This window comes from Trematomus bernacchii, unplaced genomic scaffold (genome assembly GCF_902827165.1).
Source record: "Trematomus bernacchii unplaced genomic scaffold, fTreBer1.1, whole genome shotgun sequence".
NCBI classification, from domain to species: domain Eukaryota; kingdom Metazoa; phylum Chordata; class Actinopteri; order Perciformes; family Nototheniidae; genus Trematomus; species Trematomus bernacchii.
The window spans coordinates 2,022,513-2,037,936 of record NW_022987531.1 but is presented as its reverse complement, the minus strand read 5'-3'; the positions used below and the strand labels follow the sequence as shown (position 1 = coordinate 2,037,936).

The 15,424-nt window shown below is 38.0% G+C and overlaps 1 protein-coding gene across 1 annotated transcript in view; it reads left to right on the top strand.

Moving 5' to 3' along the window:
- LOC117476095 (cilia- and flagella-associated protein 46) overlaps nucleotides 1-15,424 on the top strand; it is a 102,879-nt gene that overhangs the window by 60,543 nt on the left and 26,912 nt on the right. The window contains exons 30-43 of the mRNA XM_034122469.1: nucleotides 2,213-2,433; nucleotides 2,527-2,649; nucleotides 3,009-3,170; nucleotides 3,859-4,007; nucleotides 4,451-4,549; nucleotides 4,629-4,689; nucleotides 5,532-5,684; nucleotides 5,780-5,980; nucleotides 6,066-6,172; nucleotides 6,848-7,030; nucleotides 7,784-7,919; nucleotides 9,800-9,997; nucleotides 12,536-12,724; nucleotides 15,044-15,157. Coding sequence (XP_033978360.1) covers nucleotides 2,213-2,433; nucleotides 2,527-2,649; nucleotides 3,009-3,170; nucleotides 3,859-4,007; nucleotides 4,451-4,549; nucleotides 4,629-4,689; nucleotides 5,532-5,684; nucleotides 5,780-5,980; nucleotides 6,066-6,172; nucleotides 6,848-7,030; nucleotides 7,784-7,919; nucleotides 9,800-9,997; nucleotides 12,536-12,724; nucleotides 15,044-15,157 — 2,096 coding nt within the window. The remainder of the gene's footprint in view (nucleotides 1-2,212; nucleotides 2,434-2,526; nucleotides 2,650-3,008; nucleotides 3,171-3,858; nucleotides 4,008-4,450; nucleotides 4,550-4,628; nucleotides 4,690-5,531; nucleotides 5,685-5,779; nucleotides 5,981-6,065; nucleotides 6,173-6,847; nucleotides 7,031-7,783; nucleotides 7,920-9,799; nucleotides 9,998-12,535; nucleotides 12,725-15,043; nucleotides 15,158-15,424) is intronic.

Sequence of the window (15,424 nt, the reverse complement as noted above, 5' to 3'; positions counted from 1 at the left end):
AAAAACAGGAGTATAAGGGGGGAAAACTTTCATTATCAAATATTTTAACCACATCGAAAGCAATATCAGTTCCCAAAGACATTGATGCTGTGATGAGCGCAGAGTTTCAAGACCAGAACTAAAAATGTTCTGCACTTCCTCTTTGTCTTATATTATGTTTACATTACAGTACATGTAATCACTGTTATTTGTGTTGGAGGACATTCAAACTCTCAGATTGTGGGATTCAAGATTCAAAGGTTTGTTGTCATAACATATACACAACTACGGTGTAAATATGTAATGTATGAAAAACTTAGATTGCAGGTTCCTCAACAGTGCAATTACAAGACATTACAAAACATCAGTATACATGTCAGTAGAGTATGAATCCCTGCAGACAAAAAGCCCAAATGTACGAGATTAACATAATGTTAGATATGGCCCGTATGAGAATGAACGTTTATATATATTCAGGTTTTTCTCATACAGTATAGGTAATCAAATTACTTGGCGTTTATAAATCCAGTTCTGTCACTTTATTGTACATAAAAACATATTTTTATTAAATGTGAACCTTAAACTGTAGATTAGTCAAATATACAAATGTGATTGTTCGTGCATATATTGTTATTTTTTGCAGAAACTATGAAAATGATAGTGACATTTAAACATATTTCATTAGTAGAGCTTTACTGTATCACTTAACCTGAGATTTCTATTAAAGAAAACTATCATTAGCTTTGGGTTTTACAAGTTTTAAAGGTTTAGAGTGTAAGCTATTGCCTTTAACCTACTTTACTTTGTGTGTTGCTAAAGTCGGGCATTTCTTTATTTCTAAGTAGCTGGGACTTATTTTTAATCATTAGACCTGCCTGCATTGATAAAAAAAAAGCAATATCAGTTGAAATATAGTATTTTTTTCAAAGTCCTGACAAGATAACAGCTTTAGTTCCCAGCCCCAAAGGGCTGTCTGAAAGCAAGGTAAAGCTCTACACAAATAAATCTAAATACAGCATATATTTAAACTTAGATAAAGAAAAGTGGTGGGCCTTTCATAGTTGGATAAAATATGTTTTGCTGCTGCCCCTCTCCACAGCAGTACATTGCTTCTTTTCAGTGCTTTGTTCCTGTCTGTTTTTCCAAACTGGGACCGTGCAGAGCCATCTACTGTAGGACATACACTGACTACGGATAAGTAACTCATATAACCCCATCTCAAAACATCAGAATTATTCCTTTAACAGATTTAGATAATTCCCCTAGAGGGACGCCTGTGGGCATGAAACACAGATATCTCAGGGGTCTTTTTCCATAAGGATTCAGTTCGCCTGAGGTGTCACACGATCACATATGCCTGTGTACTTTTGATTTAGGGAGGTTTCACACTGTGTTAGTCTAAGGGGAATACACTAACATGTGATCTGTCTGATCCAGAAAAAGCAATGTCACAGCTCTTTGATGGTTGCATCATCAATGGAATTCAGTGTTTGTACTTTTCAGATGTCACAATGTGATAACATTAAACCAAGTAAGTAGCGTTCAGAGAAAAAAGGAACCGACAAAGACAGATACCACTGAGAGTAGCATAGCACTATAGAGTAATGCAGGATTGAGTGCTAAACCTGGCTATGAGTTAGCATTTTAGCCCTTACTGTTCACTTGTCTGGAAGTCAATGGTTTTATGAATCACATTGGTTATCTGCCTGAAGTTAGGTCTGTGGTCAATACAAGTTTACAAGATTTTCACATTTTGTTCTTCAACATATTGTCAGTAAACACCCCACTGGTAAACGTCCAAAGCTTTTACATGTCCTCAAAGGGACTAAATGAGACTACTAAACGTCATCACACCCAACATTAGCTGCCTTTAGCTTGGCGTTCCTGGCATCTTGAAGCCATTTAACCGTGATGTAGTTAGTTTATAGCATTGCTTCAGCTATTTACTTCGGTCAATTACATTTAAGCTTATACTTTTATAAAAGTAGCTTTAGATGTTATTTTCTACAATATTCCAGAATGAAAAAATCCCATTGAGCCCTTGCGATGCTAACTTCCAGGTCGGCCTACGATAAATACGTCATCATTGCACCGCTCTTTTAAAAGACTACTGAGAGAAGTGTTTTTAGTCTACTGCTATGTGCCCCGTATTTTGTACATTTTGTACATTACTTTAATGTTTCCTTTAAAACTTTTTTGTCGCAATATTCAATATATGTTATCTTTCCTCCAGACGATAAGTCCAACAAAAGGGATTTGAGCTCAGTGAAATGTGAGTCTCTGCTGGGAGTCCACGGATTGTGTTTCGCAGAAGGTTCAAATCTGAAGGAGGTGCGATGCCTCGACGGCTTGGTACGCGCTCACACTCTGCTCGCTGTCATGGCAGACAGGACTTCACCTGAGCACCAGCTGAACCTGCTCAGGGCCTACACGTTTGTACTTCAAATATGGCAGGTACTGCATCTCAACCACAGCAAGGCTGATTTTCTAATACAAATGATGTTTTAAGTCGAGTATGGAACACCTACTCGCATTTCTTTACTCCAGGTGTCCATCGCTGTGGCTTGTGAGCCTTCCAATGAGATAACAACGAGCCAGACACCACAGCCTCCTCCTTCTGCTGGATCCAAAAAGGTCAAAGACAAGGGCAAGGGAAAAAAAGGCAAAGATGTAAGTCCAAAACAAAACAAAAATATTTAGAATTTTGTTAAATGTGTAACATACTGTACTAGGAATTGACTTACTGAAGTAACTTGGCTCAAGCCTTTTCGTGTCAAAGTCTGGTAAATACCGGCTAAGGGAAACACTGTTTCCTATTAAGTTCAGCATTTAATTCTAGAAATGAAACTGGCAAGTTACCACATAATACCAAATGACACAATGCTGAAAATGTGCGTATTATGTACAAGAAATTGCGGCAGTAAAGATATATTTAAAAGGTACCAAAAGCTTAATGTATCATACTTAATTTAAAAGGCTGACTGAGTAATAACAACACAATAAACTCTGTGTGCAATCTGTTTACCCAGCCTCCCCCTGCAGAGGAGGGACCCAAACCAGTTGTCTTGGATCAGGAGCTTCCCTCCAGCCTGAAGGACTGGGCTCGATTCGTCTGTCCTGACCCGGCCAGGCACATCTTCAGAACCAACAGTAGTCCCCACTGTATCAACACACACAGCATCACAGCACAGGCAAAGATATACACAGGGGTACTATGTACCAAAATACATTTAGTCAAGTATTTTGACATTACTGTTATTTACTTTGCATTGTATGCTACATATTTATTCTACTCTACTAAATTTGAGGATGGAAAAAATACAGTTCTCGTGGCTGATGAAATGCCTTTCTCTAACTATTTTACTTTGCTTTATGTCAGACCGTTGACCATCCTATTGGGAAAGAGGATTTTCAGGAAAAATGTTTTTGTCATTCTATCACTTTTTTGGCTATATAATGTAGAATCAAAGCTCAGCTGCCAAAAACAGCAACTTTGTGTCAATGTTGCTCTCAGAAGCTGTCGCTTGTTGGTCAATATGAAGTACATTTAAAGTGATGTACTGTAGTGTATTTAAACTAAGTACGGTAATCAGAATATATTAATTTGAAAAGTATTTGAAACCGCTGTTTTTAAATTGAAGAAATGTTGTATTAAATAGCCAAGCTGTTCATATGACGAGGGTACTCATGTTCTGAAATAACATAGTAAATAAAATGAAAAATCAATTAAGAGAAAATCAATTATATTTATAAACCACGCATAGTGATTGATTGGAGCCCGACAGAGATGATAACTTTAAACTGTATGGTGGTTCATCCAAGTACAAAAACTATTTTTAATTAATAAATGTATGTTTCGCTTTGTGTTTTTGACTGTAGACTCAGAGCCTGTTTTATCTGAACCTGCTGGAGAAAGAGCTTCACTCCCTCTCTCTAGACCACCTGACTCTACCCATAATGCATCTGGCTGAGACCATTGCTCATGACCTTTTGAATAGGAGGAGCCTCTCCGACCTGTACAGACTTAGGTAAGGAAACTGATAAGTTAAACAGGAAGCTACACACATGCATTGTGGGTAATCTAGATGGCATGCATTCAACCAGGAGGGATAATGCATGCTGGTCCTGCTGTATCAGTTTTGATCATTTTTTTCGTACCTTTACATATCATGTTTGAAAATGTCACAGAATTGCAATGCTAAATCAGGGGAGTACTTTTTTTGATATGTAATAGAGATATGAACAGTACTGATAATTCTTTCAACAATTCAGGCTTAAACTGTTTAAATTGTGTGCCGCTGCAAGATAATGAAAGTCAGCTGTAAAACTGCTGGTTTAGTTCAACAGCCAAAGCAAGATACACCCAGAAGATGTGAGAACTTAATGCATTAATAACCTTCAGATATTAAATGAATACATCATTCAATGATGTTGTTCCTCTGTGTGTCCTGTTGCCTTTTTTCTGTATTAGAATTGTGAGGACCTGCAGTCAGCTTGGTTTGGAGACACTGTCACCATATCAGGAGAAGCTCCTGAATCTGAGCAGAATCCAAGAGCAAGAACAGATGGGGTATGTGGACTCAGCAAGAAAGACTTCCTGTTTGCATGTTTTGCTTTACTGACCTCTGATATTATGTTCATGATTCTAGGTGCCACAAAGCCATTGCTTTCTCAAAGGAGAGGAGAGGCCTTCACTCGGCTTACAATCAGGTCCGTCTGCCTTAAAATACATATATATGGGTTATAGAAAAGACTGGCAAGTTGGCAAGCAGCGACTTCAATTGATAGAGGAAATGTACTATACTTTAATTAGTACTTCTATGATGTAACACTGAGCAATAATATTTGTATTCATACATTTGACTACTGTCAAATGACTTGTATCATAAAATTGGAAGGTTCATCGACACTAAGTTTTGTGAGATGAAATCATAATTGTTAATTAACTTAATGTATACAGCACATCTCCTGCACAGAAAGCAGCAAACAACTGTTTAAATCAAAGCAATACACATACACAAGAAGAAAGAAAGAAAATAAGTGCTTCTACTATAAAAAAAAGTTAGAGAAAATAAATAACAGCAAGATGTTAGTTATTGGCAATATTGAAGGGAGACATTTTGAGTTGTCATTCGAAACTGTCCTCTGAGACAGCGGGTCGAACATTTATTGGCACAGTGTTTTATATTTTGGGGAGTAGTGGCTTGAAGTAGAATATATGAAGGTTAGATGGTGACATGGGATCAGTTGAAAGAGTAGCAATTGAGAATCTGGAGTCTGATATATAAATAAATAAAAAAAGATTATATTTGTTTTTTTCCTTTCCCATGCACACTACTCTAGCCTGTGAATTTCACATTGACTTCTAGGATGGCACATAGGGAAGGGATCTTCTTTCATGATTTTGTAAACAGATATATTTTTTTTGTATTTCCATTTGTAAATGTTATTATTTTTTTATTAAAAACTAAACAATTTGGCAGTTTTAAATAATTGTGGACCATTTCACATTTTAGCCAATTTCGAAAAGAAATGTGTTTTATTTTTTTTAGAAACTGAAGGTGGATGAAGCGGCTGGTTCTGGGCCACAGAGCATGGATGTGTGTGCTCAGGACATCTGGCTGGACAAGGCGGAGGTGTGCCTCAGCATGGGGCTCTGTCAGCCGGCCAGGCAGCTCCTGGCTGAAACGCACCGTGTGGCTGTGGTGAGTCGAGCAGAAGAAGACCAGAATTTCCAAAAAAACGTTTAATTTTTCTGTTAATTTTCTCCTCCCTTACAACTTTTCCTAAATGTAATCAGGAGCTTGGAGACAAGAAAGCAGTGGCTAGGAGTCTGCTCAGTCTGGCTGTTCTGGCGTGTGAAGAGCAGAACTACGCCCAGGCTCTGATCCTGCTGGACACAGCCCGGGCCCTGGGGGGGGTGGAGGAGTTCTGGTACCAGCTCACCCTCACCACGGTCAGAGCTGTAGTAGGCCAGAGAGACCCAGATGCACACATCAAGGTACAGAACCACTCCCTTTTTACAGCCCTGTGTAGTACAATAGCATTGCTTTGAATACTTTTCCCATATCTTCGTTTTTTCACAGGTTGATCAGATTATAAAACACAGCTGTGGAGCTCTGAAGCGGCTTCTGGAGCAGCGGGTGAACCGAGTCCCAGAAATCTCTTTCTTCATCACCTCATTAGAGATGAGGTAACACCAAACCTACTGAATGTGTCACTATACCTGCTTAAGATGGCCATAAGCGGTGCTGTCTTTAATTCATCTTTCTGTCATTTTTAAGGTGCACTATCCAGTATGAGTAATTAGGAAGTGTACAATAATCATCAGCTTATATTGAATCTTTATTTATATTTCAACCTCTAATCAACCTTCTGCAAAAAAGGTGATATTTTTCCCAAAGAATTTGACTTTATTTTTTTCTTATTTACGAAACCAATATTGAAAAAACAGTTTAAGTATTTCAAGGATTTCCTGATCAGAGACACAAAATGTGGGAGGAGGTAAGACAAAATATAGAAATTGCAACTGCATCTGTTCAGACATCTCAATGTAGTTGAGGGAACTATATGTGACATTTAATGTCTTGGAAAAGCAGTTGTTAAATCGACAACACATTTTTTTAACTGAGAGACTATAGATATAAATGGTGTTGATACAGATTCTTTATATATCCTTACTTGTATCATGAAAAGACAGATTAGGATATTATTCTCAGAAATAACTCAACAAAAAAAGGGAAACCTACTTTGAACATGCTTGTTAAAATGTATTTCAATGTCATAAAAAGCTAAACAAACACAGATGAGTTTTCACTCTAACAATCATTAATTTAATCTAAATTTATCGGGATGTGTTTTGTTAAAGAGGTGCCATTGAATGTGTACGTGCCCTTGGTGGTGACCCTGGAGAGACCCTCAGCAGCAGTGAGACCACCCAGAGGCTGATGTCTGCCTGTGAGACACTCAGAGAGTCTGCCAGTGGCTTCACTAAGCTCGGCTTCAGAGAACACGCTGCAGAGGCACATGTGGAGTATGCAACCGGTCAGAGGTTAGTCGGTCTGGGCAATTCCAACTTTTTTATCGTGTTGTATTAAATGCCATATGCAAATATTTTGCAGGTGGATGGGCATTGACAGTTAAAAAAGTAAACATAAGTTAAACCAGGGTTCGGATGGTTACTTAAAAAAAATGTTCCGATACAATTACCAGTTAACTGTAAAAAAAGTAATCAGTAACCTAATCTGAGTATCAAAATATGGAAGTACAGTACCCTAATAACTTTCTGTTACTTTGCCTCAATATCAAATGCAAAGCAAATAAATAAAAGAGAAAATAAATATCAATAAGATGTTTTTTACTTGTACTTTTAGTGTATTATGTAAGACAACAGAACAATGTGACCTTAGAAAATATTCAGGCGGTCGCCTTCACACCAACACTAAAACACATGAGCACATACTACTGTATAATACAGTTTAAAAAGCAGAAATAAAATCTGAGCTGACAGAAAATGCTCCGTTTTATTTTAATATACACAGTTCAGCTCACACAACTTCACAGATTTGTAGTCAGGTTAATTTAAGTTTCATATTTGATTTATTCAGATTAAGGCGATACGATTACAGGTCTTTACCACTGGAGAAATTCATGGAGGAAATAAGTAATAGGCATACATTCTGTTAATGAATCATACTTGCCACTTCAGACCAAATGTGTTCTTCACGTGCATTCTTTCATTTCTTGTCCCACACTCACAAAACCATACTTTGTTTGTCCTCTGTCTTTGTTTATCTCTCTGCAGACTCCTAGCCAGGCGTGCCTCCGCTGCAGACAGACAGCGCTTCCTGCTCGATGGGCTGTCCCAGATGCAGCTCGCTGTCACAGAGCAGGAACTTGTGGCGCTGAACGCTGAGAGGCTGCTCCCCTCGCAGGAGGAGGTAATTAAGAGGGCATGATTGTTCCCTGAAAATCAATCTTTCATTGTGACTATGCCCTTTCACAAAAAATGGGAGGATTTTCATCTATCACAGAGTTCATTTTGTCATCCGGTTTTAACGAGGCATAATGAGTTAAACTGGACCAGGGCTTTGGGCCAATGCTTTCATGTCATTAGCCCAACAATTAATTCAACAATGTGAATGTTTACAAAAAAATATTTTCTTAAAATGAGGCTCTGCTCTAAAAAAATGTATGCTGCATATCAAATCCAGCACTTTCTAAACATACGGTACAGCCATCGAGATTTCATATAATTAATGTTTATCTTATATTGCAAGATATCTCAACCTTCATTTTGCATTGAAATTTAAAATGCTAAATGAAGGTTGAGTTTTCCTGTATTTTCCCCTATCATTTATTATATTGCAATACATGTTGCAGTAAAAAGTCATTTTGCATTGTCCATTTAATCTAATATGGTGGAGCCATGTTGGCACAACATTGTAGTTAAAGCAGTTCTCTGTTTATTTAAATGCGAACATGCAATAACAATGTGTTGTTACTTAAATTCATATTTGTGATCTCAATATTGATCAGAATATTACAAATGGTCATTTTGCCAATAATTGTGCAGGATAATGATCGTCAGTGAGTACACATGCAGCTGCTTTTCACTTCTCTCATGGTAGTGAGGACAGTCATTGAAAGGTTTGGATATTCCGTGTGTATATGATATTATTGTAAAACAAAATTCCTCTTTAACCCCAACCCATCAACAAAGAGCCCCACACACAAACAATCCTAATCCAACCCCTGGTCATAACCAAGCTTTTGAACTCTCTTTAGGAGAAACTGTTCAGCAAAGAGTGTGGCTTCAAAGGGACACCCGAAACAGAGCAGCCTTTCTTATTTAAAATAAATGTAAAATTGCTGGCCCATTAAAAATATTTGATCATATTTAGAGAAGTATGGGAACATGTTTTTTTAGTGTAAAATAAAAGTCTAATTGACTGAATCACGATTAAGCTGCTGCAGGAGTTTATTACGGCCGTGTCGTGCCACAGTCATACTCCAGGCTACTCGGCTGTGTGATGTGTGTGTATTGCTGTTTATATCTCTGAGATGACACAACCAATAAAGCCTCCATTACTGTTACTTGTCAACAGCAGGTGGGTGTTAGAGCCCTTTTTTATCGAGACCCTATACAAGCTGTCACTGAGATGAGGTTATCTGAAGGCTTCAGTGCCAGAGAGGGCCTGGCACAACACTGCTGCAGACTTGATTTACATGCTGATTGAAACAACAAATAAAATGGACTGAACACATCTCACACCTGCTGCAAGATCTATCTCTATTGAGTTTTAGGTTTGGATGTTTATAGCTGATATAATACATGTTGACATCCAACCTACAAAGGAACAGCTGAAATCACTTTAATCCTTCTAAAGTGTATTTATTTGTATCGGCTTAGATATGTTTTCCAATATTAGATACCATCTACAGTACACTGTAGCTTAAATTAGGTGTTTTAGTCTCATTCAGATCCTTGCCCAAGTTTCTAATTTACAACATGAACGTGATAATAAGAGACAAACAGGAACTCACAATCTAATCCATTGTTTAAAAAAAATCCAAGTTTTCAATTCCCATTGAATAAGTAGTCGGACTTTTGTACTGTCCCAGAGACTGATCATATGTTATTCACCTGACTTAAATGGTTTGGTTTATTGATAGCTAATGTAACTGCAGGATTCTTGCTTTTTGAGTCTGTAACTGTATGGTTGAATGCTCCTATTGTAAGTTGCTTTGGATAAAAGTGTAAGCTAAATGTAATGTAACATGTGGGCTTAAACATTTGAGTGCTTTTATTCTTTGCTAGAGTCCTGGACTGTCCCTGGCGGCCATGAGGAGACTGCTTCGCCTGAGACTGGCTCTGGCAGAGTTTAGTCTGGCCATCATGGAGGAGCACTGTGCTGAGGAGAAACGCCAAGCTCTGGCCCGCGAGAGGAAGACTCCTGCTGAGGTCGCACTGCAGGAGTTTACACGCTGCACACCTGAGCCAGACTCTGTAGAACAGGTAAGATCTCATATCTGTGAACATATGCTAACACCGTGCACATTAATGTGCTGTAGTGCTGCACCAGGCAAATTAACAGATCAGGCCAAAGCACTTTAATGTTCACATTAACAAACCATTGTATTTGACTAGTATTTTTTTTTATTATGAAGGTCTAGCGGGAGTAATCTGCGGCCGCGAGCTGTTACTTATGTGACAACATTTTTTTATATATTATAATGAAGCGCGAGCTGTGTGCTCGAGTCTTCCTGTCTGTCGGCTGAACTCTTCTGGTCAACGAGGGTCTAACTTCAGCAGCTACATTACCTACGGGTGCGTACTGCGTTCGTTAATTGTAACTGTGCGGTCCGGAGTCACTGTGGCACAGACTGGACCGCTGGTTAGAACGGGCCATTCAGGTGTTCAGAGCAGAGCTCCCTGTCGGAGCGGCAGAGTGTGATGTGTACTGAAAAGTTTTTCTGTCGCAATATTATTTAAGGGATCGTTGAGCTAGCTAACTAGCATACATTGTCACTATCTGCTAACGTTAGCGTTAGCCTTCGTTTTCTAATCGTTTTTTTCATAGTCTATAAACAGAGGTGGTATAAGCATAGATCTTGTACTAGATTAAAAGTAGAAGTACTCAGATCTTGTAATAGAGTAAAAGTAGAAGTACTCAGATCTGGTACTTTAGTAAAAGTCGAAGTACTCAGATCTTGTACTTGAGTAAAAGTAGAAGTACTCAGGTCTTGTACTTGAGTAAAAGTAGAAGTACTCAGGTCTTGTACTTGAGTAAAAGTAGAAGTACTCAGATCTTGTACTAGAGTAAAAGTAGAAGTACTCAGATCTTGTACTAGAGTAAAAGTAGAAGTACCAGAGTGTAGGAAAAATCCTGCAATCAAAATGTTCCTCAAGTAAAAGTACAAAAGTATTATCACGGTACAGCCATGATAATTATTACCACTGCTGCTTTAGTTGTTCTGACTGCTAAAATCCTCTGTTATTCCTATTTTTAAAGCCGATATTCCGTGGGGTCGGGGGGCTCGGATCCTTGTCACCTTTCTCATACCTGATGAGTTTGCATCCCTGATATATATATACAGTGTATATATATATAATACTTAGAACTTTTAAAAAACAGGGTTTTTGCATGCTTAAAATGTTTCATAATTATGAACAACATGACACATACAGTATGGATGAAGTAAAAATGCTTCATTTGTACTAGATAAATAAGCAATATACATCTATCTTAATGAAAAAGCATGGAACAGATATAAACAGTGCATCCCATTCAACTCAGATTTAACCTGTGCTTTAATTATATCATATTTAATGTAGAAATTGGGGACAAAGATGTCCAGGAAGTGACAAATGACACTTCCAAGAATACAAATTATTACTGCAAACAAACTCTAACTCTTTTAACTCTTTAAAACTCTAAATTTATAAAGTCTGGATTACCACCTAAGGCAGAATGTTAGTTGCATATTATTGCCACTTGGGGGCGCTAACATGCAATGTAATCCACAGGCTGATTTGTATTTATAAGCCTCTTATTTCTGACCACTCTTCAACACAAATCACTTAAGGCAAACAAACAATTGATGGCAAATGTTTTGCTTCTTAGAGACCCATTGGGGGGACAGTGGCCGGGGGGGAACCCAAACTAATTTCAAATACTCAGCACAGTGACAAGTGTTCTACTCATAAGATTATCTTTATACTTGAATTTTAGAGTGTAGAGTCTTTAACGTTAGGATGTAATTATATCTAGACCATAAGGGGTGGGTAATGTTTTGATCTGTATGGTTTCCTGCTCTTAAAGATTTTTCTTTTTTTTTTTTTTTTGAGGGGGTCAAAACAGGTCACATGCTTTTTCCAATAAAATAAAACACCAAGTACTGGGCATTTGGTGACTTCTCTTACTTTTTGGAAATGGCTCAGAAACCCCCTTATTTTCAATATACCAAGAAAAAACAACACACAGAAACCGGTGTGTTGTTGCCCAAAACTGAATGGGATAACCATGCTTACAAATGTAATGTTGTTGGCTACACTTTGCTGTTCTATCAATTAACAAGCAAGAGGCCCCACATATGTTATAATCTACATATTGATTAAAAAAAAAGTTCCTCAATGCATTTAAACTAACACGTTTGTTAATTCAATAGGAAATAGAACTCTCTTCTTCAAACAACTCTCATTTTAGTATCGAGCCTAAGATTGGATAAACTAAAGCACCCGAGGGTGAGAAGAGTGTCCATTTTTTCTCTGGCTGCAGAGTTTAAAGTATCTGAAGATAAGCTTCATCTCATGCAACGACACTGGTAAACAAGGCGTTTTTTCCATCCTGAACAGCTTTCAAATCGATTTTCTTTGTAAGACTAGAAAAATAAAAAGGATTTGCTTCCTAGAGGTGTTTCTGTTCAGCAAAGTCCTGAGCATCAGGAGCTTGGTGTATTCACGAAACTGTTTGTCAGATGATAGAAGAAGTAAGTATTGCTTGTCCTCAATCCGTGTCCTCATACGACCCTAACGTCCCTGTGTCTCCTCCAGGAGTGGGTGACTGTGGGCTCCACCTCGGGGCAGCTGGCTCTGGGTCAGCTGGCTGCAGTCAGGTCTCTCTCTCCGGACAGCTTAGAGAGCAGAGCGCGCTGCCTGAGTCTGATGGGGAAGTACCTCAGACTGCTGGCTGAGCAGGAGGAGCCCCTGTATCTGTGTGCTCTCTGGGACTCTCACACACAGGTAGCATATTCTATTACATGTACTACATCCATAAGCAGCATGTTAACATGCATGAGTTAAAAATAACACAAGATAAAATACAAATAGAATTCATTAAAAATATAAACATGAACAGTAAATATAGACATACTGTATTAACAAAAGTGAAGGTATATATCAATAGAGAATCTTAAGAATACACAATGTCAAATATACATAATCATTTAGAATACTCTTTAATAGACCAATATACTACTAAAACAAAAATATATAAACAGAGGGAACTTTATAAATTACAAAAGTAGAGGACACTGATGTTTATACATACATTTACACAAATGGGCGGCAGTAGCTAAGTCCCTTGATTTGGGAACCCCAGGGTTGCCGGTTCAAATCCCCGAACAGAGTAAGTTTGGAATGTGGACTGGTGCTTTGAACCAATCTTTGCATTTCCACACAATATGTCTGGGAAATAGAGCATTATATAGGCACTGTATTCCAGTTGGAAAACGTTGTAATTCAACAGTTTATTTGGAATTGGAATATAATGAAGAGATCAGAAATAGAACCAAGACTATTGGAAATATTAAACAATATATTACTTTTACCCACTTTTGACCATTAAAATACCAAATCTCTTAAATCAGACATCCTTGAGGGCCAAATAACTTTGTTGTCTTTATCCCTTAATTCAAGAAGTTTGCTTTAGAGCCTCACGGCATGGAATGGATTTCTGAAATAGATCATAAAAATATCAAAATTGTCTTCAAGGGGCGCTTCTCCAATTGTGTAATGCCTTTCGTGGCTCTGGACCGAATTTGATGCAGCTTACTAAAAAATGCTATTGAGTTGTTTTATTGGACATTTCTGATCCCTCTGTTTTTGTAGCTTGACTCATACTATGACATACAACCCAGCATATCTTTTATTTTTCAAATCACTTTCTTTTAAGTCCCCCATCTTTTTGAAAATGCAATACTAAATTGCTGAAGGTACAAAACATTTCTAAACAGGGGAATAAAGGTATATAAGGAATTTAAATTGTTTACTTGATGTTTAGAACATTGGGTGTTGACATCTGTTGATGTATTATCTCAGCTGTGTAGGCATGTGGCATTACCAGCCTCATGTCGCGACAGAGTAATCAGCAGGCATACCTGGGCTCAAATTGTAAAAAAATCTGGTCTTATGTTTTTTCCCAACCACTTTATCATAACTTAAGTGAAAAACATCATGAGGTGAAGCTTTTGCTTTTCGGGGTTTCTCTTTCCTGTAGTGTGTTATATACGTTTGTGTGCATATAAATGGTCTGCATTGGAATTTAAAAAGGAAACGTAATGGTTTATTTCGCTCAGCATCCTGACCACTCATATTAATCGACATGAATCCGGATTAGTAGTGATCTGATCGTATGACTATTTCAATAAATAATATTTCCATAAATTAATACATTCCTTTCTAGACCTACACATCGACTAAATCTAGCTGTGCATGTGAGCAGTCAAACATGTTGAATACAAATTGCTTAAGAATGTCCACCGAAATCAGCAATCACCATGACTTAATTTGATAATTTTACAGTAATTTAGGTCATGTTTATAGTTTGCCTTTTGGTTTAACATGGTGTTGAAAGTTCTGAATACTGTATATAAGCACTAATAATATGGCATAAGATGGAAAATGATTAATAAGCATTGTAATTTGTATGATCCACGTTTGTCGGTCACGGTCGTCGATACGTGAAAGGCTGATTGCTGCTTCATATTAAATGCATCTTCAAGGAATTATGGGACAGCATTATCTCCTTTGATTTCATAAGAGAGGGTCCAGTCTATCCTAAACTAAATGAGAAAACAATGGAAGAATTGAATGTCCTTTCCTATGATCTAGAGAAACAGCATTTAGGAACTTCAGGGTCATTTGAATCTGTTAGGAACTGTCATTATTAAAAGACAATTTGAACACAACCCTGGTATTATTTACAGTTGTCTTCAGACATCTTTCCCTACCCCTAATTTGGGTTTTAAACAAAAAGCCAAATCTTAAAACTGAACTATTGAGACTCTTTATGACCTTAGACCCTAGAGTTTTATATAAATTCTACTTTTTTTCATTTTGGGGAATCTTGAGGCCAAACTGCACACACACACACCTTTAATGGACAACATAACCAGGAAAAAGTTTCTGCACAAGGTGAGAAGCTCACGGTGATTAGTGAGATGGATGTCTGCTTACATCATTGAAGACAGAGAAGCTCAGGGTCTTCATGCTCTGTGATCACAAGGGGATTTCATGCTAATCACGCTCATTGTTCTGTGATCTTGAAATAACTTTGTGCAGAAGGATGCCCGGTCTGACCCTAAAGCCGTTCCCGTGGAGGAGAATTCAGAGGAAGACGGAGAGTCAAGCAGAAGAAAGCAGAGGGTGACGCCTGCCAAAAGTGCTGAGCTGCAGGTACATACCTCCTGACAAGTGACCCATCTCCTCTGACTCATCTCTAATCTGAGGTGTTTATACTCAGGTTCCCCTCACATCTTGAATCCCCCCTGAGGTACATCTCTGGGCGCTCTGCATAGTTCTCATATTGCAAGTCAGCGCACAGAGATCCGCTGTCCACATCAAACCCGGCGCAGAGTAAAAAGGAGTAATGTATTATTTAAGTGGCAACATTTGGGAATATTAAGTAAGATCCAGTTGTGTTGAAAGGTATACTCGGGCCAT